Source organism: Ambystoma mexicanum, chromosome 3p, assembly GCF_040938575.1.
Source record: "Ambystoma mexicanum isolate Mex_15411 chromosome 3p, UKY_AmexF1_1, whole genome shotgun sequence".
Lineage (NCBI taxonomy): Eukaryota > Metazoa > Chordata > Amphibia > Caudata > Ambystomatidae > Ambystoma > Ambystoma mexicanum.
Window position 1 is genome coordinate 1,262,354,638 of NC_090925.1, and position 25,127 is coordinate 1,262,379,764.

The 25,127-nt window shown below is 45.5% G+C and overlaps 1 protein-coding gene across 3 annotated transcripts in view; it reads left to right on the forward strand.

The window, feature by feature from the left end:
• ZC3H7B (zinc finger CCCH-type containing 7B) overlaps positions 1 to 25,127 on the forward strand; it is a 1,285,355-nt gene that overhangs the window by 846,738 nt on the left and 413,490 nt on the right. For all 3 annotated transcript variants that reach the window (XM_069652753.1, XM_069652751.1, XM_069652754.1), the window contains exons 18-19: positions 11,341 to 11,522; positions 20,616 to 20,674. In XM_069652753.1, coding sequence (XP_069508854.1) covers positions 11,341 to 11,522; positions 20,616 to 20,674 — 241 coding nt within the window. The remainder of the gene's footprint in view (positions 1 to 11,340; positions 11,523 to 20,615; positions 20,675 to 25,127) is intronic.

Here is a 25,127-nt window from a genome sequence, read left to right on the forward strand (position 1 = left end):
TACTTTCCTTGACGGAGTTTGGGCAGTCATTTCAGGCATTGATGTCCGAACTCAGGAGCTTCAGTCTGGGTCTCTGGGTGTTCTATCAACTGCACTAAATCATTAGGACTAGCAATTGGCCTGTCATCTACAGAACTTGTGAGACTTGCAGACATTTCCCAGATTAAGTGGAAGCAAGACTACATCGACTGCCTGGGTGTCAAAATCCACAACACTATCAAATCGCTATACTCTGCCAACTTCCCCTCTTTATTTGCAAACGTGGAGTTGGATTTTATATGTTGTCATAAGCAAACAATTTCATGGCTGGGTCGTATAACGGCCGAAAAAATGAATACCATCCCAAAACATATCTACCACTTATCAGCGCTCCCGACTACGGTTCCCTTACACAAAAAACATGCATTGCCGGTAAAGATTATAGTGTTTATTTGGCAGCACCGCAAGCGTGAATAGCAAAAAGGGTCTTGCTCCACAGGGAAACTTTATGGGGGTTGGGAGTCCCTGACATCTATCACTATTACCTAGCTTCTCAACTCTCGCATGTTTTTACTTGGGGGCAAGTGGGAGATGTCCCTATCTGGGCACAAATTGAACAAGTAGCTTCGACTGTCCCCTTGAGGCAATTGCCATTTGTGAAGTTGAAAGTTAATTGTGCAGGATGTACCCTCCTCTCTTCGACATCTCGCACACTCACATGTTGGAACCTGGCAACTAGGAGGTGGGGCACCCCTTTTGGCCATTGCCCGTTATCAGCTGTGTATGGCAATCCTGACTTTACCCCTGGCAGACATCTTAAGGCATTCGGTCAGCTCTTTAGAGATGGTTCCCCCCATACATTTGAGGAATGCAGTCATTCTCACTTCAGGAAAGGGAACGGTTCTGTTATCTACAACTGCATCACTGGGAGTCTCATCCAATGGTCAGGCAGAGGAGTAGTAGGGATCTCAACGCATTGGAACTCACTTACCTGGCAGGTTGACCTAAGAGCCGGATCTCCGGACTTTATAATTTGCTTGACCGCATTGCCCCTCTTACCATACATGCTGGGTTGGGAGAGGGACTTGGGTTTTCGCCATTGGGGAAGATTCATGACGGCGCGCATGGGAGCGCAATCATAAGATAACTAGCTGTACCACAGATAAGTAATATCAGCTTAAATTGTGTTATAGGTGGTACTATGCTTCAAATAGACTTTGCCACATGGATCCCTCTTTCCCTGAGACCTGCTGGAGGGGCTGCCAGGAAAGAGGCACCTATTTCCACATGTGGTGGGAATGTCCTAAGGCCCAGATTTACTGGAAAGAGGTCCTAGCACATATTCACGCAATGCTGAAAGTCACCCTCCCCCTGGGCCTTTTGCTTGTCCTGTTAAGTGATTGCGGCGATGGGCTATATCCGTTGACTGGCCAAAAATCTAAACTTCTTTCCCATCTTCTCCTTGCAGCTAAGATCTTGCTGGCCCGCAACTGGAAATCGTAAGACGGCCCTGTGCTGGCAAAATAAAAAATAAATACATTTTTAAAAAAAGTGCAATAAATAAAAAAAACTTCATGGTTTGCACCTTGTTTGTTTAATAAACTGAAGTAGGATTCAGTTTTTCAGTGGGATAAAAGTTTCAACAGCTAGTCAAAAATGCATTTCCAAAGGGGAATCATAAATTTGAAATAGACATCTCCTATGCATTAGGTAAGTTGCATATGTGGCTTGATCATTATTACTGACACCCAACTGTTTAAAAGCATTTCAAATTACTTTGCTGGAATTGCGCTTATCTAGATATATTGCCAGTAGTATGCACAAATAACATATTTCACCATTTGATAATGCCTGGTTATCCAAAATGTCCAATACGCAAAATTGTTTATCCAGTTTGGTCAAATTGACATTTAATAAAGTTGTAATGGTCAGGTTTGATTGATACAAAGCACTGTTGATTCAAATTTGCCGACACGTGTTTCAACCTTAGGTCCTTTTCAAGGCATTTGCATTTAAATGAACTAGTTATGTTAAATCAATCACATTGCAAAATTAATATGTTCAAATATTACCATTCATGATGTTGAAGAGTATGGAGAAAATGATAACCAAAAGTAGGAAAAGGAAATATTCTATGGCAGGTCAATATTGAAAGCCTAAGTTCTGTTAACTATATTTCCATTTCATATGTTGCTGTCAGTTCCCAATCCAGGCAAGAGGCAGCACAAACTCCTACCTCCCCATGTGGGTCTTGGTACTAGCGGTAGTAACAACACTGGCCTCCGCGACCCCCACGTGGAAAGAGGGTTAGGGTTCCGTAGGTTGGATAGGAAGGGGGAATTAGGGTCACCGGAAGAGGGTTAGGAAGAGGTTATGGATAGGCCGGGGGAGTTGGGAAAGACATTCTCCTTGGCTCTTGAGTTTGCCAGTGATTACTTGCTGGCTTCTTGCCAGCGTGTTCCCTACGCATTAATACACACTAGCACTCAACCTTCTAACATGAGACTTTAGCTGGGCTTGGCTCCAAAATACCTCCAACTATCCCTCTGTAAATAGCTCCGCTCCCGAGTTATTCGCTCTTCTACTTTAAACTGTCATTAGTCGTTTTTCAATTAAATGAGCTGGAGGTAGATCTGTCTTCGGCTGGGGCCTCACTTTGGAATAGCCTCCTTGAAACTTGAGGAGAACCATCTCCCGTTCTGGAGCACCTCAAGACCTTCCTCTTCGCTTCTGCCTTTGCCCCTCTTCTCCCCTGCCGGTCTGTTTTTCACTTTCGGCACTGTGCACCTGGTCACCCTTTGTCCTTCGGGCCCAGGTACCTGCTCGCCCTGCCACCCTCCTGCAGTGCCTCTGGGCCACCCCTTGCACAAGGGTCTGTATCTGTAACCATACAGCCCCCCACCCACTTTTCTTCTGCACTTATCAGATATACCCTAGCTGCTTAACCTAGCACTTGCCACTTACTGGCTGCACTACCACTGTTTATCGCCTTTATTGATTTTACTTATTATTTATTCTGTCTCTCCTCTGTTCGCAATTTCCACTTATCCCCACTTCCATGCACTTCCCCCTTTCCCAAGCACTTGCATGTTCTCAGTGTCACTGGGCCTAGTAAGAGTGTTGTTTTTGTTCTCCCCTGTTCCCTTCCCTTCGCCTGGTTGCACTCTGAAAAACCTATGTACAAGCACAATATAAATACAATATTTAATTTTCATTTCATTTTACCACTCAGTTGCCTTCACTGAGCTGCTTTGCCACTCAGTTGCCTTCACTGAGCTTTGCACCGTGTACTTAATTGCCACTAGCCTTCCCTCCTGCTTGGTGCAGGTTTTCACTAGCCTCTTGACACTGATTCAATGGCTTACATCAATATCACATAAGCGCCCAAATTGAGATAATAAGCACTTAACCTTGAGCACACACATCGGGTACAAATACTGAGCAAGACTGATTGCGGAATGAGAACACATGCATTTTTACAATAGTGTCATTCAAAGAAGAAGAAAACTTGGCTTTGGTTGCTCTCGTGTGTCGGAGCCTGTCCTGGGTGATCAGTTGTCATCAAGCTGTGAACCAGGGTGCTGAACAGCGCTGGCGGTCTGCTAGAGAAGAAACAGTTAGTGTGTGCCACGAGTCGTTCTTTTACCTTACCACATCAAAGACTTGTGCACTGCTAAAGTTGCTTTCCCCTTCTGCACATTATCATGCGTGTTAGTGACTGGCTGTTCCCCGTTGCCCGGTCCTAGCCGCATGCGGTTTTAGTATGTTCCCTGAAGCTTGTAGGGTCTGATTTCTCTTAGCGTAGCCAAGTCCTTCATTTCCCCCCTTGCCGCACTTATTTGTATTGCCTGCGCGCCTGCAGCAAAAATAACAGGCGGGGCCACTGGAGTTGCGAGGACTTGTGTTATTTGCCCAGATGGGCTCAGTCTTGTTCCTTTACCAGCACCTGCCGGTCGCAGCCATTTGGAACATGTGCAGGAGGGACAGATATGGCACCTGCTATGATTCTGACCCCTTATTATGCCCCTTATTATGCCAGCCACTCTATGTATTCTAGGTGATCTGTTCCATCTCATGACAGTTGCCTCCAATTTACAAAGCTTAAATTATTTAAGTCAATACTACATCATTGTTATATTGTAATCACCTTAAGTGATAGAGTTGCTGACCTTCACCTGTGTCTGAATTAGTGTATAAATCACACTCTGGTAATTATTTTGTTGAATTGCGTGTGAGCTCCCATTACATCATGCATCCCTCTCTATCATTGTGGTCTCACCGTTTGGTCTCTCTCATAGTAGTTTGACTGCTGCTTGTCAGGTTCCCTGAAACCAATAAGTGTGATTTCCATGTTTGGCCAGTCTAAATACCGCTCATTATAATGTGTTATGATTAGATTGTGTAGTTAAATGTACTCACTTTGTAGTTTGTAAGGACAGATTCTGCCTTTATTGCACTAGTCGATATTCTCAGTTATTATCGCACAATTCGTATGATAATTATAAGCTTCTGTTTAAGTCAAAAATAAAATCTAGTGCCCGGTACAAATCAGTAAAGAATTGCAACCATGTATTATATAATTTCACCCTTTAAAATTGTAATTACGGTTACCTGTGTCCTTTGGTATTCTCCCAGCGGCGTGTTAAGCCGTTCGGGTGGATATGCTGCGTTCCAAAACCTTGCAGTCGCCATTTTATAGCTTTATTTTAACTTTGCAATACATCACAGTAAGCGACGTGTGTGCGTCAGTCTGTTTTCACTTTCTAGCATGTTATTGTTTAAATTGATAACATAAAACCTCAAGAGGGTTAGGCACATTAAAACAACATATTACGATATGTGCTCTTCACCCGCAAACTTACAATATTTAAATTGTGATTGAAATTAGCACAACATATGTGCCCCAATAGCTGAGTCTTTTCTCACTTACTAACATGTTTTGGCATAGTTTGTAAAGCAGTACCTGAGTTTGGATGAAGATAAATCTGACAGGAATTTGCTGTAATTGCTCTTTACCGAAATATATTTGGTTGTTCTAACATAATAAATCACATTCATATTTTATAGTGCAGGCACAATAACATCTGTTCCCTCAGTCTGAATACTAGAGTCAAAGTAACCATACATAGTTATGGTTTCTACCAATTTAAGTTACCATTTCGTGAAATCGTCTAATGCACTGTTCAGTCTAAAAATATAATGTAGACAATTTTGTGATGCTTTATGCTCAACCTTAAACGGTTGTTTGATTTATTTAAATCATAGGTGCTTGCCTGAATCTGTTTGGAATGTTTTCAATGCCTCACTTATCTAGATAAGCACTCTTGCTTATCTCAATTGATCTGCTTCTAAACCAATTGCTTGTATATGTGAGTTGGAATTAGTTACTAGAGTATTCTTATGAGATCAGTAAACGACTGGGTGAAGGTGAGTCACTTTATCACAACCGAGGAATGCAAAGCGAAATATATTTATTTAGACATTATTGCGGATCATTTGTTCTTTCCGAATTAGTACTGAATTTAACATACATTGTAAGTAGTAGCATACATTATTACGGAGCATTTGTTCTTTCTGAATTATCAATGAACTTGACATACATTGCAAGTAGTAGCATACAGTGTCACATCCGACAACAATATAGACATAACATCTTGAATCCAAAATAACAAATGGTTCCATGTGACAATGGTTCATTTTTGCTCATTTTGAACAGTTTCCAAAAGTCGCTCAAGTTATTCTTACAAGAAAATATTAATTTCATGCTCCCGATTTAACCCGTGGTTCAAACATCGTAAGTAATGTATTAATTTCCATTCCACCTGTCTCAACAGGAGTGTTCTATCCCCCATATCTCCGAAACAATATGAACTCGGTGATTAAATCCCTTATTTGGATTGCCTTGCCATGTGTTCATATTGTTTGGTGTCAGGGTGTACATATTTACACATGCTGCAGTTTTCACATCTATAAAATCCTTCAAAGCGTGGTTTAATCCATGTACTTGATGGCTGAACAGTAATCGGTTTAAGAAAAGAGGGGCTGACCTTTGTTCTAATCGTGGGTGCCCTTGTGTATGTACAATTGGGCATGTCAACTAAGTATTCACTCAAGTCTTCATCCATTTTAAGAATGTGCCAATGTTTAACTATACGATATAGATGATTAGTGTCATCTGAATATAGGGTGACTAGACTCACATCCCACTTAATATCCGTTTAGCCCATTTTTTCCGGTTTCAGTATGCCACTCTGCGTGACCTTTTTGATTGTTATAATGTGTTATTTATATAGCGCCTTTATCCAAAGCGATTTACAGAGCACATAATTACATACAATATCACCCAACCGAAATTGGTACTCCTTTATCGTCCTCGGAAGGATGAAAGGCTGAGTTGGCCTTGCCGGGATTCCAACCTGCGACCTGCAGATTGCGCTCAGATCGCAGCAGCAAGCGCTCAACCCGCTGAGCTATCGTACCAGCTTGTTATGTGCCTGTGATATACATTAATCATTGTATCCTCTTTCTGGAAACCTTTTAGTTAGCAAGTCACATTCAAGTTCAAATTCTGACATCGCTACAGTTTCTGCGGGCGTAATGAAACTAACCCATAGGTATATTATGTATGGCTGATTTATTGTGGCAAATAGAGGCATATATAGTGGAGTTCACCTCTGTTGATTTTCTATATGTTCTGCTAGCAATTTACTTGTCCTTAATATATGAATATAGGTCAAGGAACTTCATATTTTCTTGTTTGGCTTATGTGGTGAATTCTAAGCCGAAGTTGTTGGCATTCAAATAATCTATAAACAATGTAAAGGAGTCAGTAGTGCCTTTCCAAATCCCTAGGATGTCGTCAATGAACCATTTCCAAATTACAATGTTTGTGCATAATCCTAATTTGATAGTACATGTTTCTTCAAATTGACCCATGAAGAGTTTTGCTAGGGATGGGAAAAGCATTCTCAGCTTGCCAAAATGATTTAATAATCTAGCCACCATTATAAAGCCTAATGGAACAGGTGCACATTGTTTCTCAGTACTGAATGCTTTTCAATATCAAGAGTCAGTGGTCCTCACTATGCATTTATTTTTGAATAATGCTTTCAGCTGGTCAGTGAAATTTTAATTTGTCAATGTGTAACGGTGGCGCTTGCCTTAGAAATACAAGACCAGGTTTTTAATGGTTTTAGCTGTAATAGTTAGTTTCATATATTTGTATCTTTAGCTTGAAACAAAAAGCTCATTAAATTGAACACACAGCTGTTCCCTTTATCTTCTGTGTGTTGCTCTAAGTGATGTGTTAAGAGGTCTTGACATTTTTGCATTAATCAGTGCTGACTATTTGATATTCCCAAAACATATACAGGTTTCAGCTGAGCTGAAAGTCACAATGTATAAGATTACAGGATATCAATACTGCATTATGCGTTTTCTGTCACATTTAAAAGTGATTGTTACATTTCAACCATTCTTATTTTTAATAATTCAACAATAGGCTGGTTTGAAAACAATGAAATCTGCTGGGATTTAGAAAGTGTTCGCTGTTTTATAAATAGTCTTCATTATTTCATTTACTTTGTAATGGCACTGAAATAAAGGCCTCTATTCAGGTTGCTTCTTCAATGGCATGTATCAAATATGTAAATATCTGTAATATGTTGTCTTTATTTCAGTAATTTCTATGCTATTGCTTTGTTGTACCTTTTTAATGCTTTGCTATGCCGTGTTCAAATTTGCTATATGTGCTTCAAGATTGCCTGCACCCCTCCTGACACTGGCCATATATGTCTTTGACGGCGCCCCACACTAGCATGCTCAAATTCTATGTTTCAACACAATATGAATTACAATTAAGCCGCCAGCACATACCAATTGAGCACTTCCTCCCAGCAGTCATCAAACATCAGAACACTGCACCCACAGAACCAACTTGCATACCACATCCCTGGCAGGCAATGCAGCCTAGCACCATGTGCCCGAAAGGCACCCTTTAAGACGCAAATCCCTCTATACACAAAACACATGAACTAACTTGCACTCAGAGCTTAGGATACTTCTGGTCTGCACCATCAACACAACAGCAAACCTTGCATTCTTCTCTTTCTGCAATAACTTAACTCCCTTACCCCCTCTTTCAGATCCACCAGACCACCTGTAGACCATGCAACAGGCAGTGAAGCTTGGTATAAATCCTAGTAAAATAACATTTGAGATGACCAAATGCAATATCGATTTAAAAAAGTGCTGTGTGGAGTGCCTAATCAGGCAACGGCGTTGGGTCAGAATACATTTTTATCTATGCCTTTGTTGTGGCCCTTTTTACTGTGTTAATACCCTAATGCACCTATGTGGCAGCCATTGGGGTGTGTATATATATGTGTGTATATATATATATATATATATATATATATATATATATATATATTTTTTAAGTTTTGACCTTTTGTTGCCTATGTGGACCTGGAGATATAGCCAACATGTTTTGTTTTTTTGTTTTGCTGAGCCCACAAAGATGCACCCTGTGTTTATATTCAGACCAGTGCAAACTGGTTAACAGTCCCTCAGACATCCTAATCTACATATGTGTGCGAGTGCATTTTTATTTGGCAGCTTTTCTGGTTATCCTTTGATTGACTTGCCTTCCAAAGTTTGTATGTTTCCTGGAGTGTGATTGGTGGGCTGGCATAGACTGGCATAGAACAGATCCCAAGTGAATGTAAACATGAATGGAAGACCCATTGCATTCCTATTATCAGTTCCTGAACTCGCTTGAAGATTGATGCAGAGATGGACTGCGGCTAAAGGTCCTGGCGTAGCCAGGTCTTTTGTCCTAGTCTCTCTGCTTTCCTGGACTGGTGAAAGCCCTTGCCTCTTCTTCCTTGCTGTTTTGATTGGGTGTCTTTGTTGGGCTGTTCCTCGCATGCTATGCTGTATCCCTGTTACATCCTTCTGGCCCTTGTTGTCCTGGCCTGGCATCCTGAGTGTCTGACGTTCTGCCTTAGCTCTGACAAGGGACCTCCTGGGTGCCTTCTACCAATTTCTTCTTTGTCAGGCTGTTTTCTTGTTGACTGGACCTTCAGGCTCCCCTGGACTGGACCTGCCTGTAACCTTTGCTGCACCCTGCAGAGAATGCCTTGTGCTGCTGTGTTTTTTGCCTTTTGGTCCATCTGTCTGTCTTCCTCATTGGGATTTCCTTGTCTGGTTCCTTGCAGGATTGTGATTTGAGTCGAACAGGCCGATCCCAGTCACCACTAGCCAGACTTAACTGGATACCCAAACTTACCTGTGCACTCACAAATCGTATGTAGTTTTTCCAACAGCCAACACGAGTACCTGTCCCTGAGTTGTTGGACCCTGATCCAGTAGCTGGTCCCATTTTCCAGGATCCCCTGGATTCTAGAGCAATGGGTTTAGAGCCCCTGCGCCCTTTTGTCAATGGTCTCCTTTGGAATGAGTGGTCCTTCAGCTTCCTCTGCAACCTGCTTTCTCTGGCCTCTGGTTCTCAAACATTAGGCTGGAACCTTTTGAGGAGTGGGGGAAGTTTCCTCGTTCTTCCAATTTGGCTGTTTGCTCCTCCTGCTGCACCAGTGGATAAGAGTAAGAACATACCTAACTTTTGCCCATAACCGCAGCAAGGCTTTTGGTATTGTCCTATTGATTTTCTTGGGAGAAATCTTCAGAAAAGTTGATTTAAAGGGTACTTACCTGGCCTAAGATATTTTGCCAAACTCCACCCACCCTCCTCCTCCACCGACCCCATTGGAGCTCTGAAGATTCCTGAAAAATGAGTATAAGTTTAGAAGGTACCAGTGATTTTGTAATGCATTTTAGTGTAATAAATGACTGCAGGTCACTTTTTTACTTTGTCAATAACAGTGCTACTGTAGCAAATAATGGTTACGTGTTTCTCACTGGTTATGTTGGGTGAGCAAGGACCTCACTAAGTCCAGCACTGTACTTCTATATTTTAATAATATTTGTTGGAAGCGCCTGTTTTAACTCCTTTTTTACTCACATTTTCTAAAAACCAAGCATAGATTAGTACTTCCATGATAAGGATTGCCTCTTTTATTGAGTTTTTGGAGGGAGTGTGAGTTAATGTTATCCCATTTATTTTTTTATTTTTTACATGTGTGACTTTACCAATAAATATTTCTAAAGAACTTATTTTACTCTGTGAGCCTTAATGTGGTACTAACTAAATGGTACATGTAGATTGAGAGCATACTGTTGGTGTCTTGGCCTAATTGCACTTTAACACCAGCCCATCTGCATCTTAGAAGTGATGCCTTAATGCCCTACCACACTATCCGGAAACCATGCTGCTGTGGTCACACCTTATTACTGCGCCAGAAAAAAATTATCCTGGAGACTAAGTCCAATTGCTGTTGTGTGATAAAGTTTAATTGATCTGCCCTATGGATTACACGTGTTTGGCAAGGTGCCTTTTTTCAAATCGGGGCTTATCCAACTTTATTTCTCTTGATCATTACTGGAAGTGTAATAATGGGGATCAATCCCAACTCCAAATATCATTGCCGCGTCCCGCGTTCAAGCGAAGTAATTCTTTTTTCTGGCACAGTAATAAGGTGTGACCACAGCAGCCTGGTTTCCTAATTAAACAAACAGAGTTGAGAAACTCTTAAGTCTCCGTTCTATGGCACACCAATGCGACAGTGCACATTTTTGCATTTAATCAGGTCGCAGGGGTTCTAAGTAATATCAACCCAAAAGTTCCTTCCAAATCTGTCCTTCCACACTATCAATTCAGAGAGCTTGGTCTTGTTTGACACACACATATACCTCACTCTCTCCATGTCCCTCTCCCTCACTCGAAACACCTCATTGGAAAGTTTCTCAAAAGTCTCCCTAACAAGAGGCTTGTGCCAGCAAAAGAATATCTATATTGAAGTAATCAGAATAGCTGAGTGCCTACAATTGAATACAATGTGGTACAGCTCTGCTATGCAAGACCCTCCGAGTTCTGTTTAACCTAGGGGTTAGCATTGCTGTCGCAGTCCAGAGCCGAGGAATAGGTATGCTATCTGCAAGCTTGATTTCTTAGATGTATGTAATGCAAGGTCTGTCACAAGATGAGGTCTGTGCATGTTTACCAATAACTCAGATGTGTGGCTGCGTCTGTAACTTGTTATTAGAGTCCTGAGGCTATAGGAGGTTTTTCTGCACAGCTCTCTGCTGCCTCATCCTTTGAATCTTTTGCTACCGTGAGGATTTGGGTTAGCAGTTTATTTAACTCTCACCTCATTGACAGTAGTCCGAATGAAGATTGCATTATTTGGTTGAGAGGCATAGGTTTCCTCTTTTGAGCTTCCCTCTTCTCCTTCCTGCTTGCAGGTGCCTTATCCATGTGTTGTTCTCTGGCACGGTGAAGTACTCCAAAATACGGCCTTTCCATGAGCGCTTCCAACTGGATGTTTGCCGCCACGAGATGCGTTATGGTTGCCAACAGGAAGACGCCTGCCACTTTGCCCACAGCTTCATGGAACTCAGAGTATGGCTACTACAGCAGAACACAGGTAAGCAGTGTTGAGAGGGTGCAGGTCAAGGGAGTGGGTTGCCTTCTTTAACCCAGTAATCACAATCAATTTCTTTTCACTCCACTGTTGATCCTGCCTTTGAACACTGTGAAGTAGGATGTCCTGATATTTCCCCATTCAGAAATATGTTCAGTTCCAAATATTCATGTTTAATAAGTTTTCTTGCTTAATCAATTTGGTGATTGTTCTGTCTGAGTGAATATCCCATAACTAGTGTCTGTGGTTGGCCGCTAGGGGAGGGGCCCAGAGATTATTTTGGACACACATCTGGACTTGCACTGCTTTATAACAAGCACTGTTTCTTCCAAATACCTGTAAAACTACCAGAGTCCCCTTTCTCTCATCTCACTCCAGCTGCATCTCACACGCACGCATGCATTAAGATGCTTGTCTTCTACCTTTTTAACCCCATATGCATGCCCCCTTTATTCTCCAAATACTATTGAAAAATCAAAGCATGCCTCATTCGCGTTATGCTGCCATATAGGATGCAAACATTATCAATCTAAAGCTTTGAACCTTTCTAGCAAATCCTTGATACCCCATGAGCCAATGCAAATAAAAGGGCTACTTTGACCAATGTTAAATGGGTAGGTAATCACTGTTCCTGTGTAGGAAGCCTACAAAGTATAACTGTTCACAATGCAGACAACTCTCCTGTGACATTGAGTAAAGCATTGCTGCTTTGGAGCATTTACCTGGTATTCACTTCATGGGACCCTTGCCAAATCTTGAGCTGTCCTATTTTATCTATTACTCTAGCCTTCTCGCTGGCTTTGCCTCTTTAGAAGGGTCCTATACTTTTTGAGAAAATCAGCCAGGGTTTGGGTTGTTTGTGTTCCATGCTTCCACCTTATACATTTGTTCATTCCTTTATCATTTCATTTTCCAGTTTGAAACCAGTTATGGTTTCTGTCTCTTGATGGCTTCAGTCATTGAATGGGACATTAAATTAACATGCCCTTTCCTTCCACCCATACCTCTGGTGCTGGACAACTCACTATCACTCATGAAATCCTTTCTGCCAGTGTATGTTGAAAGGCTAATAGAGAACTCACTCGAGATACATGTCTGCTCATTTGTCACCTGGTATTGCCCCACTCTCCTCTGCCCTCAGGACCTGTTCATTGTTAACAGGTATTGGTTTTCAAGGCTTTCTTATAGATGGCCCACGTTCTAAAACACTTGTGTATGAGCGTGTTAAAAATAAAATATCATATATATCAGGTATTTGGGCTTCTTTCCTGCTCCTCATGAAGACCTGTGTAATTTGGGACTGGTCACATGCCCCTGGAGAGGAGCTCAGGATAGGCTCAAACCAGAGGAAGGATTTTAATGGTCATTCACACTGATAACAGCATTTGGGCACACCATTATATGCCGACTTGCTAAGACACAGCATCTTCTAATGGATTCTTTCCTCCCATGGATTCCTTATCTATGGTATGCCTATCCCAGGACGGCTTTTCCCAGAAACGTTTCTGCCACCAGGGGGCGCAGCACGGCTCCATATCCGTTCTGTCTGATGCCACTGTGCCCCCTGTCGGATATGACGTCGGGCCAGTATATGTAGCAGCGCCGTGCCCCATGACCTCAGTTCTTTTTTCCGCACACTCTGTTCGCTAATGTGGAACACAATTATCGAGCTTAAAGAATTCCACACAAAAAATTGCCATGCCTAATCCACCGAAGTCCTGGAGTTTTAAGTTGTGTGCAGATTGTGAACAACAAATGTCGGTCTCGGATCTGCACTGTCTGCTTACACTGCTTGGGGGAGGACCACGACACTCAGGACTATGGGTCGTGCCAGGCCATGCATCCGAAGGCCCTATGGAAAAGGGTGGAAAAGATTTTCATCCATAAGGTGAAGGGTCCGGCCATGTGATCTCAGTCGAGTTCACAAGAAGTGGATCAGCGCTCAGAAGATCAGGTGGCTCTGTGCAAGGAAAAGAGAATGCGAAAGAAGGATCGGAAGCGGTCCTGCTCTCCAAGTGAGTCCTCGCACCGGCATTAGTCTTCTTTGAAAAAGAGCTACTGCTCCAGGGGTTTGCCTGATCGGCTAAAAGAGGTAACTCTTTCCAACTCAATCCTCCACTCCGGAGGAATGAGAGAACTTCCACCTGAAGATGCCATGCAGCTTTGCCCAGGTGCTGAGGGCTCTGGCCCTGGCGCCTGTCGCGCCTTCAATGGTGGCTTCGAATATGGTGCTGCAGGGACCCACCATGTCTGTTGCAACTGGCAGGGCACTGTGATGAATCAATGGAATTTGTCCCTTATCCCAATGGAGAGCCCCTACCTGTGAGGCTTGGGAGGGTAGCCCGTTCCGCAGTACCTTCCCTCGTGGCAGAGGCAAGAGGGACCACACCGGGAGAGACTCTCCCTTTGGGGACACAGACTCCCATTCCCATGAGGAACTCTCTAGAGTGGCACACACTATAACCTACATGAGATGCTCTGAAATACCAGACACCTCTTTACATTCAAACTAGGATGAAGAAAGCCTACAGCGATGCCACTATGTGTCTGAAAAGGACCGTCTCTTTAACTAAAACTAGCCAACCAACTGAGACGAGTACGTCTTGTAACCTTGAGGAATCAGAATGGAGAGAGGGAGGGAAGCAGATGTCGGCATGGGGAAGTTTCTAGTGACGTAACACCTGCAGGAAGCAAGTACCAGAGAAACCGCGGGTTTCAAACTCGCTCCAGCATATTAAGCGCAATGCCAATGCTACGGTGTAGCAGCGACGAGGGAATCCGGCAGTGCAGAAGGCTGAAAATAGATGGTGGCGGGACCACAGGGAAACGGCCATGATGGACCGCTGGTCCAACCAACTCCGAGATCATTCTGAAGGGGAAGCCTGACCCACGTTCAGAGACCGAAACGAGAATAGAAAGCTGAAGGGAGATGGTGAGAAAACGTATCCTGACAAAGGAAAGGCACCGCCGGTCGACAGCCGAGAAGGATCGGGAGAAGCCTGGCTCCAGAAGATGTTCACCTTTAGAAAAGAAGGTAACCGGGAGTCGCGGGTGGCCTCTCAGAGGGGATCATTATATGGTAGATCCAACTCATCTCAGTACTAGAAATGAAACAAAGTTAATCTTGAGGCAAGCCAAGAGAATTAGTGAGAGCACAATCTGGGAACTATTGAAAAGCTAAATATTGAGAGAGAAGGGCTAGTGACTGTAATACCCTGGGAAAAGAGGAAATAATCTAAAGTGAATGCCAAGTGTGATAACCTGAATGTACAACCAATACCCTGGGAAGAAGGAAAAGTCTATAAAGTGAATTAAAAGTGTGAGAATTCGAAAGTACAAGTAATTAAGTGAAGGCAGAAAGAGAAAAGTCAGTGACAATAATACCTTGGCAAGAGGTCCAAAAAAGTGAAACATGTAAGACATCTACAAAGGAGATCCCAGTTCACAAGCTTGTTGGAGGAGTTGGAGATTGATCAAAGACGTGACAAGAAGATATTTGAGAATTGTATACTAAATAGCAGACTGATACTAGAAGTATCCTAAGCAGAAGGGAGTAATTGTCAGAGCCCAAGTTAGTTGGTAGGGTCAGTTAGGGTCTTTTTTGACAGCGGGCTTCTTTATTTGGACTTCCACAACTGACTGATGAGCACATTAGTTAGTAAATGAGGTAGGGAAATCCCATAGTGCTTGGGAAAGTTAGACCTTATGATTCTTATTTTAATAAATCATCCTGATAATGTCACCCGAGAGTCCATGTCCTACTCCTGACTCGCCATAGTACCCTCGAAGGATCACCCATGCACACCTGTAGGCTTGGGCCGGCCCAAAAGGAAACCGTGATAACTCAGCGTCCACAGGCCTCGCCCTCGGGGCTTTGCGGCCTCAGTGCCGGGAACTGACAGTGCTGTTGTCTGCACCCAGGGTACCGCGGTTCGGCAGGAATATGCCCCACTTCCTCTTAGATGCTTTTATGTCTAAGATGTACGACATCTATGACGAGGAAGGTGACCAGATCCCTTTTGGGCTGGAGAAAGTGAGGGATTTCCCTAAGGAATTCTACTGGGAAGGTGGAATGTGCTGCCTCACCACCTCCCCAGAAATGGATTTCTTGCCAGCTCCCAGCCTGGAAAGCCCAAGCCGAGTTCCAGTGCTTGATGGCAAAGGTGCCCAGTGCTTTGGGATGGTCTGCTCCATCCAGGTCCAGGGTGCAATATAAGCTCGGTGACCTTCTGGACAAGGCGCCTAAAAAAGGAGATGCTCCTTCCCTTCAATCTGGTGCTGGAAGCGCTGGTGCTGGAGGCGTGGGAGAAGCCTGCCTCTGTTCTGGCTTTGGACCGAGACATGGCGAAGAAACACTACCCTGCCCCGTCAGACGCGGCTTTTCTCTCTTCCCATGCTTCACAAATGTTTTCTGGCCCAGGCTGCCACGGCTAGCCTAAGAACATCTACCTTCCCATCCCTTCCACCAGAAAGGGAGAGTAAGAGGTTGAACGCAAGGTATTCGCATCAAGCAGTCTAGCACTGTGGGCCATGAATGCCTCATGCGCCATGGCAACATTTTCTTTCGGCCTATGGACAGTGGTGGCCAATGCGGCCGAACACATCCCCAAAGAGGAAATGAGGGACTGATTCCAGGCCCTGGTCTCTGATGGCATCGGGCCGGCATGCTAAATGCTGCAGTCTGGGCTGGACACAACAGACTGTGTGGGCAGAGCCATGGCCACCAGCACAATGGGCAGGCGCCACTCCTGGCTACGGACGTCCAGATTTGCAGCCAACATCCAAACCAGATTGGACATGCCATTCAAAGGCAACAAACATGTTGGAGCGAAGGCTGACGATGCCCTCCAGAAGGTTCGGTCAACAAAGACGGCGGCTAAGTCCTTAGGGCTTGCCTTACAACAGCCCTCAACCCAATCCCATTCCTGGGGCAATGGTTTTTGCCCTTTCACCACCTTTGTCCTGAGAGGCCGTGGTCAATCTGCTTCGGGAAGAGGGGTATCTGGTAATATTATCGCAACCAAAACTATCGCCGTACATATGGTCGACGAACGGCCATAGGTGATATTTTTGGTGGGGATAATGGATGGGGGGGTTGCAGGGGTGTCCCCTGCTCCCTTTTAAAATATATGGGGGTTGCAGAGGTGTCCCCCGCAGGTTCCATGGGCTAATATCGCCACAAAAATATGGCAAAGTTTTTGTATGGCGATATTTTTGTGGCAATATTATCACATGGAACCCCGAGAGGTAGGGGAAGAGGTGCCCAGAGGGGTGGCATGGCCTCTGTCCCGGCCGTGCCCCAAGGGAACATACCTCGGTGGTGCGGTTTGCCACATGTCTCCGGTGGGAGGCGGGGCTGTCCTTGCTCAGCACGGAGTGGTCAGAGACTACGTCCGATGCTTGGGCCTTGTAGGTCATTCAACAGGGTTATTGCGTCCCATTTCTGCAGCGACCCCCCCCCCCCCCAACCCCCCCCCCGGACCTCATTCCCCTGTCTACCCCCTTTTCTCCAGGACCCCATTGTCCTGGAGGAAGTCTGTCAGTCTCTGGAAAAGAGCGCAATCAAACTGGTTGGGGTGGTACTCCACATATTTTCTTGTGCCGAAGGACGCAGCTTGCTCCTCATTCTGGATCTGCGGCTGCTGAACTTGTTCTTATGCAAGGACAAGTTCAGGGTGGTTACTCTAGCCCAGATCCTGCACGCCTTTGATCTTCAGGACTAGTTGGTTTTCCTGGATCTTCAGGATTCCTACTTCCATGTGCAGATTCATGTAAAGCACAGGAAGTTCCCGAGGTTCGTAGTGGCCAAAAGCATTAACAGCTCAAGGTCCTTCCATTTGGTCTTTCATCAGCGCCCAGGGTGTTCACCAAACTGCTGGCACTGGTAGCAGATTGCCTCGGGAGAGAAGGCATCCATGACTTTCCCCACCTGGACGACTGGCTTGTCCGAGCTTGCTCCCCAGAGCTACTGTCGGATCATCTACTCCACACATGCACTCTATTGCACAGTTTGGGCTTTTCCCAGAATTTCAAAACGTATCAGGTTCTCCCATCCCATTCTCTCTGATTCATCGGGGCAGTCTTAGACACTCGCCTTGGCAGGTCTTTCCCACCTGAGGATTGAGTGGAGAACATCTTTCAGATGGCGAATGTCCTCCAACCACAGGAACAAGTCTGTGCCTTGGCTTTCCTTCACCTGGTGGGCCTCCTGGCCACCTGCATCTTTATGGAGCCAGAAGCGAGGCAACTCATGAGATCGCTTCAGTGGCTTCTTCGTTTCCCATGGTTGCAGTTCCAGGGCCACCTGTCAGACCTTCTGCAGGTCTCGTACCAGGTGGCCGAGGATCTCATGTGGTGGGCTGTGCATGACCACTTGCTGGGAGGTGTGTTTCATCAACCATGGCCCCAGGTGACAGTCATCTATGCATCTGACTGGCTGGGACACTCACCTGCCAGATCTGACAGTGATCAGATTGTGGTCTCTGGAGTCTCAGGAACAATTTGCTGTAGTTGAGGGTGATCGCCCTGGTCGCTTTCCTCGCCTCTGTGAAAAACGCAAGACTGTGCTGGTTCTAACAGACAACACAGTGGCCTTGCACCACCTCAACACCCGAAGTGGCGTGTGGTCCTTGCCTCTGTGCAGAGAAGCAATGAGAGTGTGCTTCTGGGCTCTGGAGAACAGTGTCTCTCCGACTACAACTCATATGCACGGACGAGAGAATGTCACAGCTCATGCCTTGAGTAGACCAACTTGGGTCTCCCACGAGTGGAGGTTTTGTCAGGAATTTCTGGAGGACATCTCCTTTTGAGGAACTCCTTAGGTGGACCTCTTAGCAGAGTTGCTGTCCTCCTTGCCACCTTACGAGGAGAGTGGACTTGCTCTCCCAATTGGTGGGACGGGTCCTCCATCCGAACCTCAGCAGCCTGAACCTTCATGCTTGTCTACTTAGAGGTTGAGATACAAGGATTGGAACTTGTTGCACAACGTCCTCAGTGGTCCTTTCAGCTAGGAGGATTGCTACCAAATCCATGTATGTCTGCAGGTGGCATACATTTTTGACTTTATGGCGTAAGAGGGACCCGGATCTTTATCCTGTCCTCTGTCTCCTGTGTTGGATTTTCTCCTGTCTTTCGCCCAAGTGAGCCTGCAGATTGGAATTGTGAAGGGTTACCTCACGGCTATTTCAGTGTTCAAAGGTCCCCAGAATAGGGCTTGTTTTTTGCAGATCCCACTGTTATGCAGTTCATGCAGTGGTTGTGGAACCAGTTTCCTCCCTGCCAATTTGTGTTTCTGGCGTGGGATTTGAATTTAGATTCAACATCCCTTATGGGGGCTCCGTTTGAGACCCTTCATGTTCTATTTGCTCACGCTTAAGGTGATTTCCCTGGTTGCCATCACTTCCGCGAGATGGGTTAGTGAGCTTCAGGTGTTGTCTGTTTTACCTCCCTATTTTCTTTTTCCAAAGAGAAGATGGTCTCGGATTTCCATCTCCCTCCGAAGATCAATCTTACTGTGTTTTTTCCTGCGCCTCACCCTTTCAAGGCAGAGAAACAATTCAGTTGGCTGGATCCTTTACGGGCCCTGAAGGTATACGTCTCTCGTACTAGAGAGGCTATGAAAGATCATATTTTCATTGGTTACACTGGTGCTCGTGCAGGGAGGGCAGTCACCAAGCAGACCCTGTGGTTATGTGAAAAGACCTCATTTTAAAGGTCTCAAGAGAAAAACACCGATTTACAATGGCTGATTTGATATTGATTGGAAAACCAACATTTTAAAGGTTTATTTCTCTTGAGACCTTTTAAAATGCATTTTTTTCTTTTTTAAAAAGATATTCAGGGGTTTTCACCCCTTACACCCCATTGTTCCTCCCCGCCCCCACCACTCCCCACCATCTCCCACAGGATTTCACTTAAATCTGGTGTTTTGCCACCCGAACCCCCATCGCTCAGCCCCATCCGCCAAGCCCCCTGCCCCAAACCAAAAAACATACATACACAACACACACACACACACACCCCAACACACATGCACCCACACACTTACCCATTCTTCTCGTCCTGCGCTTCCGGGTCCTGACGTGCGTGTCAGCCCCTGCGCGCACTCGTGTGTGGCAGGTGGATGTGACAGTGCCATTTAGAAAGAACGCTCTGTGCGGTCACTGAGCAGTCTTTCTAAATCGGTATTTTGGTTCAAAGATCTTTAGAAAAAGATTATTTCACCTATAACACACCCTGTCCAGGTGGGTCATTCTCTGCATCTCAGAATGCTAGGATCTGTCTGGGAGGGATGTGTCCGAGGGTCTCTGAGCTCATTCAACCGGGGGAGTGGCTGCCACCTCTGCCCTTGGAGTCCCGTTCCTGGACGTTTACCAGACGGCAACATGGGAATCTTTTCACATGTTTGCTAAGCATTATGGCTTGGATTCCCTTTTGGGTCAGGATGCCTGTTTTGGTAGGGCGGTCCTCCAGAGTTTTCTTGTTTAGGTGGTGGTCTTGATTCCTCCCTCCTCCAGGTTTTCATGCTGCTTTGGCCATATATCATAGATCAGGAATCCATTGGAAGAAAGAATCCATTAGAAGAACAAATTACTTCCCTCTTGGTAAGTTCTTTCTGATGGCTGTTCCTCCCACAAATTCCTCATCACCCTCCTGATCTGCCCCTCTTGCAGGAATATAATACATTGTCGGATCTATGGTCACTCAACTTCAGAGTACTAGGAAAAAAGGGTGGAACTAAGGTCATGGGGCACAGAGCTGCTATATATACTGGCCCCGATGTCAGCAGCCCCCTCACCCCCCATAACCCGCCAAATTTCTGGAGAACAGCTGTACTGGGATAAGGATCTCATAGATGAGGAATCCATGGGAGTATTCTCCATCGGAAAGAACATTACCGAAAGGCAACTAATTTGTTCTCCTCTACAATAGTCAACCATTTCTTGGTTCTGGGGATAGCTCACTGACTTCAGGTTTCCTGAAAAATATAAAAAGACACTGGCTGAATCTTGGTGATGTCCCATGGCGGGATGACAGGTTTTCTACAAAAAAATCTGTGTCTGTAAATGACTAATGCCCACGTTTCTCCCCCTCCAGGAATCCTGCATGAGGAGATCCTTCTGGAATCTAGAGCCATCAAAGCACCCTGCACCATGGTGAGTCAAGGGAGGAGGTGAAAGTGAGATATATGTTTGAATGGGTAAGGGTGGAGTTGGCTTCCCAGGGCCAGGTGGGTTAATAGCAAAGCCTGTACTGTTTTTGTCTCTTTCCCTTTTTAGTTGAAAAGTATTCAGCTTTAATCCAGCAGAACATTTCAATTACTCAGTGAGCGTTGTTACATTGATTCATGCATTTTATTTCATTTCTATTTGTCTTCCTCTTTCTTCTTCATTAATTTACTGGGTATTTGATTTAGCTAGCTGGTGCAACTTAATCAAATAACCTATTATTTTCAACCAGCGAGCAGCTAGGTCTGTCAATTCACTGACAAAAGCTGGGCACCAAGTCAAACGTTCTTGATGTCACTGTCTGCTGTAAGTCTGCCACTTAAATGTCATCCTGCAACCATGAGGGGAGGCTTAGCACCTTGGTTCAGGGCTCATTTTTTAGGACAAAGCTACTTAGTAAAATAATTTGCCAAAGTGTCATGGCATATCCGTTCAGCCGGGCTGGATATCTCTGCTCCTGTATGAGGCCTGAGACTTTGAAATAAATCTGAGCTGAAGGACAGCTCTTTTGTTTGAGACTTCAGCCAATGAGCATCTGTGAGTCTGGTGAGTGTTGGTTAAGAATTCCATTTTTGGGGGTTCTGCGATCTTTTAGGTGGGGCCCTAAGCATTTTGTTTTCCACTTTGGTTTTTAAGATCTCTGACCTCTTTGTGTGTTCAGGGGGACTTCCAGTGCAACCCTTTTTTGTGTCTGCTCCTATGGTTGCCAATATGGCTCTTAGGACAACAGGGTTACTTATATTTTTTTTCTTCTTTCAAATTCGATTTTTATTGGCATCTGCACATTTACAGCTCAATGCAGGGTTCCTGCATAAATCTTCATATCGCTCGATACCGACCAAATTTTAAACTTTTCTCCCCCCTCCCCCAATCAATTCAGAATACCCCTCACCCCCCCCCCCCCCAACAGTGTTCCGGCCTTTCTACGGCAAACTCTTTCGGTCCCTCCGGGATCCCCGTCTCAGACTCTCCCATCATGGCTGACAGGGGTACTTTTTAAGCACTCGAGTTAGGCCATAGGGTGATTGTCACCCTACATTGATTTTAGAGAACATAGATTGCTGGCAGCTGTAATTTCGTATTCACTTCATTTGGGGGGAGGGGGGGGTGTGTGTGTGTGTCCGTCCGCCCGTCTTCACTATTAGACAGCCAGCTCCAAGTTTGAATGTTGCCAAGTGTCCTTATTGGAGGGCTGGATTTGCCCCCAGCCAGTTTCCTACATATAAGGAGACGAGCTGGACCCAGCTACCAAGACGACCAATGGATCTGAAGAGATCCAAAAAAAAAATACTACAAAGGGACAACCAAGGACTGCTGCAGAAACCAGCATTGGCTCAGCCAGTACCACCTTGTTGTGCACCTCGACCTTCTAATCCACAGAGAAGACCTCTGTGAGGCACTTTCCTTCCTAAGTCTGGTGGGGCACAGTAAAATGTCTTGCTTATGATACATCACCAGTTTTCGGTCATAACAGCGTGCATCTCTGCATTTCCTCTGAAAGGTCTGGAACCGGCTTTTCATTGTTGCAAAGACTTCCGGCTGGCCAAAGGACGGGAACTCTTTGTGGGCATCCTCCAAACTCATTTCTACCTTTCAAGGGGCCCGGGGGCCTGAGATCCTTTATATCTTTGAACTTCCCCCTCCCCATTGAATTTTCATTGGGTGCAAAGTCCTGCTTACCTTAGCGCTATCCGGGGCTGGCCCAGGACAGTGTTGTCCAGGTCAGTACTTCTGTGGGTCATCTTTGAGAACCCCAGCGGTGCTATCTGCTCTTACTTTTGCTGGTACTCCATATAAGACCCTAAAGTCCCTATTTCACATGTTACATTTTCCCTACACTAACTTCTGTACTTTACCAGCAGTAGCTGAGTGGGCCCTCCTGGACTACTCACCTTTCCCCTCTGGAACCTTTTGGCACACCTAAAACACAACCAGAGACTTGGTGCAGTCTGCAGTTGGACTTCTGATGTTTTATTATATCGTGCTGGGTGACTTATATTTAAAAGGCCTATGTATTGCTATGTGCTTCACATCTGTTCTCCATACTTTTGTGAATTCTTGCATTGTTTAGATAACGGCTTGTGATTCAGTTGTGTGTAATCCATAGTGGGTTACCTAGTTCTCAGTTGTGTATATGTACTAAAGTAGTTTACTTACATCTGAAATGTTTAGTGTGCCTTAGTGTAGAATTGAAATAAATGATTTATTTTTTATGCATTACTTATGTGGGTCTTTTCTTTGTCAAGTCTGCTACTATACAAAAGTGCCCCCTTCCTCCTTAGTTCCCCTTTGCTGCTTGATCTACACTGGGGGTTGTGAATAACATTGCTAACCCTAGGCTGACTTTTCCAAGTCTTACCCCAGGTAGTGATTTTGAAAAACCCTGCTAGCACCCAGTAACAGTGTTGCCCTCATCAGCAGCTCTCCTGCATGAAGAGAGGCCTGCCTGTAGTCTGTTCTTTGCTGCCCCAATTAACTGAGCTTACTGGCCCCTGACCAGGGCTTCTTCACATTCCCTCTTCACTTGCGGTCTCCTGGGTGGGGTCCATCTTCTTTATGGAAGTCATTGTGCCGGCTCTCCTGTGTTGTCTGGCCCGTCCTGCTGCAAGTGTGCTGAAATTCCCCCACAACAGCTGCCTAGTTGGACCCAAACCAGAAACCTAAATCAGCCACCGCAACTCTGGACACTTCACCTACTGGACAAATGATCGAAGTAAGTGTCCCAGCAATTGAGTTCCCCAGAGGTGGTTGCTTGGAAAATCAGAGTTTCAGGGCAGAGGTGTATGTCGAATATTACGTCACCAGCGGTTACTCGAGTCTGCTTTCTTGTTAAGGATACTTGGCTCCTTATGAGGTTCGGTGTGAACCTCAGTAGATCGAACTGGAATGGATGCAGAACCCCTTCTCTTATGCAAGATTCAGTTTGGGCTCAAATCTCAGATAGCCAATGGAAGGATCTGCTCTCTTGCATGCACATCAGATGTGGCCCAATCGTGGCCCCACAGTGGTTCCAGTCATTCATGGCTACCAGGCATACTGGCACCAGTAGTGTGGATTGGGACCAGACAGTCCCAACCTTCTTCCTGGGCACTTAGCACAAGTGACATGCAGAAGTTTTCATGGGAAGCTGCATGCCCAAATAAGGACCTGGGGGGAGGCAAAGGGACAAAATGGCCACAGGACAGAACAAAAGACTTAATGGCACAGCCATTTCCAGGACTGGCCACAGTCTTGGGCCAAACACAATATGGTCCATAAAAACGAAGTAAAAATACTTTAGAAGTAAACTGCTGCCACCAGTTCGTCCTAAGCACGCTTGAACAAACACCACAAAATCCAGTGACAAGAGCAAACCATGCTAGCAACGTGGATAGAGAAGAAAAGTGAAGAGTCAAAGGTAACACCTAGATACTCTTACGTTATGTCCCCTTTCCTTCATACTGTATGGGCGCCCCTTCCAAGGGACGGGAGATGGAACCTTTTTCACCAGGAAAAACCTTCTTCCCCTTTAAATCTAGAGGTGCGCGGCCCAGGGAGCATGCGCTGCCCTGGCTCCGCCCTACGGCGCCACACCTCAGTCCCCTTTCCACATCGACGGGAACGGCCCGAATTCACCAGCGCTCCTGGGTTTGGCTTCGGCCATGTAATTCCACGCACGGATACTCCTTCTCCTTGTCTTTTTTGTCTCATCTATCATTCAGGTACTCGGTCCTCAGGCGTCAATCTCCTCCTCGGTGCATGCCGACTTCTACAGGGTTCAGCAGGTGTCCATCCTAAAACGGGCTCCTCCCAACTTCAGACCCCCATGCCCTCTGCCTACGTTGCCTTGGCCCAGACCACGGTTGGCAATCATGTTCGGTGTGTGACTTGCTGTCCTCGAAGGCGCTGAAGAACAGACTAGCCAGGTGGAGGGAGCTCTTCCAGAGGTCGCCTCCAGAGGATCTCAATAACTTTGTGAAGCATCGAACCAGACCCAAGGTAGGGCCCATTTCTTCCAGCGCACCCCGCAAGGGAGACTCCTTCCCAGGGACTCTCCCGTGCAGGAGAGACCGGCCAGGTCCTTCGACTGGCACGTGCACCGAGGCTGCTACAGCTACCAGCCTTCGGGTCGAGGGATCCTCGATCCTCCTGGGAGCAGTGTTGAGGGACCGTAAGGATCTTGTACCAGGTCTAAACCCGAGGGGCTACGCCTTTTTACCAGTACCATGGCCGAGTGGCTATGCCCTAACACCGGCAAGATGTCCAAGTGGCTATGTCCTAATACTGGCAATATGTCTGAGGGGGGCGCCTAAACGCAGCTCTACTGACCCCCCGGGTTGTGGGTTTCACAACTACCGGGCCGAGGCCCGAGGAGCAGGGTAGGCCTCGGGATCCACACGCA